Source organism: Palaemon carinicauda, chromosome 2, assembly GCF_036898095.1.
Source record: "Palaemon carinicauda isolate YSFRI2023 chromosome 2, ASM3689809v2, whole genome shotgun sequence".
Lineage (NCBI taxonomy): Eukaryota > Metazoa > Arthropoda > Malacostraca > Decapoda > Palaemonidae > Palaemon > Palaemon carinicauda.
Genome location: NC_090726.1, coordinates 42854316 through 42859315, shown reverse-complemented (window position 1 = coordinate 42859315; position 5000 = coordinate 42854316). Strand labels below are relative to the sequence as shown.

Here is a 5000-nt window from a genome sequence, read left to right as displayed (position 1 = left end):
TTCAGCGAGGCAGATTTGCACCGAGTCGCTGGGGTGCCCTTTTAGCTCGGAAAAGTTTCCTGATCGCTGATTGGTTGGACAAGATAATTCTAACCAATCAGCCATCAGGAAACTTTTCCGAGCTAAAAGGGGCACCGCTGCGAGTCGGTGCAAATCTGCCTCGCTAAAAAAATGGACTATAGTTTTGTATGTTCTATATAACTTTATTTTAGAATAAGCTGCTCTTTTTAATCATATTTATGATTTTCTATTTATTTATTGTTTGTTTAATATAAAATTGATGTTCCTAAGATTCTAAACCAATCAGCGATCAGGAAACCTTTCCGAGCTAAAAGGGCACTGCTGCGAGTCGGTGCAAATCTGCCTCGCTAATAAAAATGGACTATAGTTTTGTATGTTCTATATGAACTTTATTTTAAAATAAGCTGCTCTTTTTAATCATATTTATGATTTCTATTTATTTATTGTTAGTTGATTTGAAATTGATGTTCTTAAGCATTTAAATCCTAGTTTTGTGTTCTATATAACTTTATTTTAGAATAAGCAGATCTATTGATTCATATTTATGATTTTTTATTTGTTTGATTTCAAATTTCTTAAGTATTTTTGTTTTTTATTCTTGTCCTCACCTGTCTCCTAATTGGAGGTAAGGAGCTCCCCGACCCGATCCGGAAGGCGGTCGAATCATTAATGGCCGCCAGAAGCCCGCTGTTCACCGTGTGCTGCCCCGTGACGTCACCCGGGTTGTTGTTGTTGTTGTTGTTGGCGTTCCTCCCGGTGTTGTTGTTCAGGTGGTTGTGATTGTCGTTGAAGGCCAGCCCCGTCAGGCGACTGATCATGAAGCTGCCAATTCCCCCGAATCTGGAGCGGTGATGCTCGACATCCTGTTCAGAGAGAGAATATGAGTAAGGTCTCTCTCTCTCTCTCTCTCTCTCTCTCTCTCTCTCTCTCTCTCTCTCTCTCTCTCTCTCAAGTATAGGAGGTTATAAAGGGATTTTGTAAAGGAATGTAATTATACATATAGGCTCCCCATTCTCTCTCTCTCTCTCTCTCTCTCTCTCTCTCTCTCTCTCTCTCTCTCTCTCTCTCTCTCTCTCTCTCTCTCTCTCAAGTATAGGAGGTTATAAAGGGATTTTGTAAAGGAATGTAAATTATACATATAGGCTCCCCATTCTCTCTCTCTCTCTCTCTCTCTCTCTCTCTCTCTCTCTCTCTCTCTCTCTCTCTCTCTCTCTCTCTAAGTATAGAATGTTATAATAGGATTTTGTGAAGGAATGTGATTATACATATAGGCTCCCCATTCTCTCTCTCTCTCTCTCTCTCTCTCTCTCTCTCTCTCTCTCTCTCTCTCTCTCTCTCTCTCTCTCTCTCTTATGTATAGGAGATTATAAAGAGATTTTGTGAAGGAATGTAATTATACATATAGGCACCCCATGCTCTCTCTCTCTCTCTCTCTCTCTCTCTCTCTCTCTCTCTCTCTCTCTCTCTCTCTCTCTCTCTCTCTCTCTCTCTCTCTCTCTCGATCAACTTATCCAGCCCAAGCTTATTTAAAAACAAAACATTTGGATAATCAAATCAGACGTCAAATGAAGTCTCACTTACGATATGGGGCAGTTCTACTCTGATGTCTCTCCCTCGCCTTAACCTGACGTCAGTGGTGGCCCCGATGTTATAAAAAACTCCCGCAGTAGGGACACACCTGTCGTAGGCGGCCATTGGCTCCTTCTACAGTAACTGGAAGGGATTACAAAAGGAGATGTTATAATTGTAATGATACAAAGGATGTTATGGTTGTAATCATGCAGAAGATGATTTACTTGTCATTATGAAAAAGATATTGTAGTTGTAGTTATGCAGAAACTATTATGGTTGTAATTATGCAGATGTCATAGTTGTAATTGTACAGATATTATAGTTTGTAATTATGCAGAAGATATTATAGTTGTAATTTTGCAGAACGTATTAGAGTTGTAGTTATGCAGAAGAATTATAGAGAAAATATTATAGTTGTAATCTTGCGGAAGATATTATAGTTATTATTATGCAGAAACTATTATGGTTGTAATTATGCAGATGTCATAGTTGTAATTGTACAGATATTATAGTTGTAATTATGCAGCAGATAACATAGTTGTAATTTTGCAGAACGTATTAGAGTTGTAGTTATGCAGAAGATATAGTTTTAATTATTGAGAAGATATTATAGTTGTAATTATGAAGAAGATATTATAGTTATGATTATGCAGAAGATGATATAGTTGTAATCATGCAGAAGATATCATGGTTGTAATTATGCAGAAGATATTACAGTTTTAATTATAGAGAAGATATTGTAGTTGTAATTATTCAGAAGATATTATAGTTTTAATTATAGAGAAGATATTATAGTTGTAATCATGCGGAAGATATCATGGTTGTAATTATGCAGAAGATATTACAGTTTTAATTATAGAGAAGATATTGTAGTTGTAATTATGCAGAAGATATTATGGGTGTAGTTATACTGATATTTTGTGATATAGATAAATGTCAGGTGTAAATATTGTAAGTTATTTATAGGAATGTGGATCGGATAAAAGAATACACAGAAGATGAAATCGATGTAATCATTTTGACTGTGAGTAGATGAATTTTAGCTCTAGATTTAATTTGGGTTACATTTATGATTGTTTATGAATATTTTCTAATAATACTAACGGATAAAATCATCTTGCAAAAATTTGATATATAATATATATATATATTATATATATATATATATATATATATATATATATTATATATATTTATATATATACTTATAAAATATATATATATATATATATATATATATATATATATATATAGATATATATATATATATATATGCAGTGTATTTGTATATGTACACACACACACACACATATATATATATATATATATATATATATATATAATATTATATCTATATATATATATATATATATATATCTATATGCATAAATAGTAAAGAAAATTATTGAATAAAAGTGGGAGAGATTGCTCCAAGGATGACTATAAAAAAAACATATTTGATCCCGAGATTTTCCGACAACTTCAGTCCTATGAATAATATATTGAATGATTTGTCAATTATTTAGCGACGCAATAACTAAGCGCTTATCTCGATCAATATATTGGACCAAAAAGAGTTGGCTAGTCGAAGATGGTTTTTTTTTCAATCTTACAGAAGTCTATTGAATTTTCGATTTTTTTTTTTTACCTCTGCCAATGAAGTCGGAAGGAAGTTATGTTTTCGATCCCTGTCTGTGTGTTTGTTTGTTTGTTTCTGAACAGCTTCCTGGCTACGATTCTAATCGTAATGAAGCTTGCAGGAATCAACTGTTATGTAAAAATCTAGAAATTATTAAATTTGGGATAGTCAAGGTCAAAGGTCAAGGTCATGGTCAAGCAAAATGCCATTCACGCAATCAGCCATGAATTTGCACATCGTTGTCACAGAGACTTCAATCTTGGTTCATATTTAAGTGTATGAAAATCCACGCCAATTGATACATGTTAAGGTAAAAAATAAGCTGCCGCGGCGGAGGTCTGTGCTCTACTGAGTGCCCACCTATAGTCCATTTCTTTAGCGAGGCATATGTGCACCGACTCGCAGCAGTGCCCTTTTAGCTCGGAAAAGTTTCTGATCGCTGATTGGTTGGACAAGATAATTCTAACCAATCAGCGATCAGGTAACTTTTCCGAGCTAAAAGGGCACTGCTGCGAGTCTTGTCCAACCAATCAGCGATCAGGAAACTTTTCCGAGCTAAAAGGGCACCGCTGCAAGTCGGTGCAATCTGTCTCGCTGAAAGAAATGGACTTTAGTTTACCTTTTTTCATCTTGGATTGGCATTTAACTTTTTAAAACATTCTTATTGAGTTAATGAGTCTTTTGGCAAGTTTGCACTTTGTGACAGCAACAACAATGACTACTAATTATGCAGTTAATTCTAATAGCCATGCCTTCTCCATGATGGGGATTATTATTATTATTATTATTATTATTATTATTATTATTATTATTATTATTATTATTATTATTATTATTATGAAGCTATCACTAGCCAAGCTACAACCCTAGTTGGAAAAGCAGGATGCTATAAGCTCAAGAACTCCATCCACTAACATTATTATTATTATTATTATTATTATTATTATTATTATTATTAATTGCTAAGCTACAACCCTAGATGGAAAAGCAGGATGCTATAAGCCCAGGGGCCCCAACAGGAAAATAGCCCAGTGAGGAAAGGAAACAAGGGAAAATAAAATATTTCAAAAGGCAGTATCAACATTAAAATAAATATCTCCTAAATAAACTATAAATACTTTAACAAAACAAGAGGAAGAGAAATTAGATAGAATAGTGTGCCTGAGTGTACCTTCAAGCAAGAGAACTCTAACCCAAGACAGTGGAAGACCATGGTACAGAGGCTATGGACACTACCCAAGACTAGAGAACAATGGTTCGATTTTGGAGTGTCCGTCTCGTAGAAGAGGTGCTACGCTATTCTAGAAGTTTGATTCCAGCTGTGACAAGATTATGGAACTTCCTAACCTTGTACTTGATATTGAATATATTTGATGATATTAGCAATGATATCATAAGTATATCTCTAAATAAAAAAAAGAACAATTAAAATGCAGAAATAGGGAAAATGTGAAGGAAGAGAAGAAATGTATTTTTCGAAATGAAGATGAGTAATTTCTAAGTATATTTTATATACTTATATACTTATATATGCTTTTATATACTTATATATTTTATTTATCTGTTTTACAGAATACCGCTCTTCGTTTTACAAGTGGACTTTAGAAGCAGTCGACATAAAGGTAAGTAATAATGAAAATACATGTAATTTGCATGATTCATATACTGCTGTTTATTTAACTTATGATATTTGTCATAAGATTTACACTATTTCACTGGTGCCAGTAAGTACTGATAAATATATTTAACATTTTGTTAAACGAGTCTA

The 5000-nt window shown here is 33.6% G+C and overlaps 2 protein-coding genes across 3 annotated transcripts in view; one reads left to right on the top strand and one right to left on the bottom strand.

Moving 5' to 3' along the window:
* Positions 1 to 5000, top strand: part of LOC137624290 (heparan sulfate 2-O-sulfotransferase pipe-like) — a 337135-nt gene that overhangs the window by 170823 nt on the left and 161312 nt on the right. The window contains exon 2 of one of the 2 annotated variants that reach the window (XM_068354860.1): positions 4805 to 4854. The exons of the other annotated variant lie outside the window; for it this stretch is intronic. The gene's annotated coding sequence lies outside the window, so the exon portion shown is untranslated. The remainder of the gene's footprint in view (positions 1 to 4804; positions 4855 to 5000) is intronic. 2 annotated transcript variants of the gene reach the window in all.
* LOC137624300 (probable E3 ubiquitin-protein ligase HECTD2) overlaps positions 1 to 5000 on the bottom strand; it is a 105244-nt gene that overhangs the window by 18679 nt on the left and 81565 nt on the right. Inside the window, 3 exon segments of the mRNA XM_068354883.1 lie at positions 630 to 884; positions 1603 to 1677; positions 1679 to 1734. Of these exon segments, the coding sequence (XP_068210984.1) occupies positions 630 to 884; positions 1603 to 1677; positions 1679 to 1734 (386 nt within the window).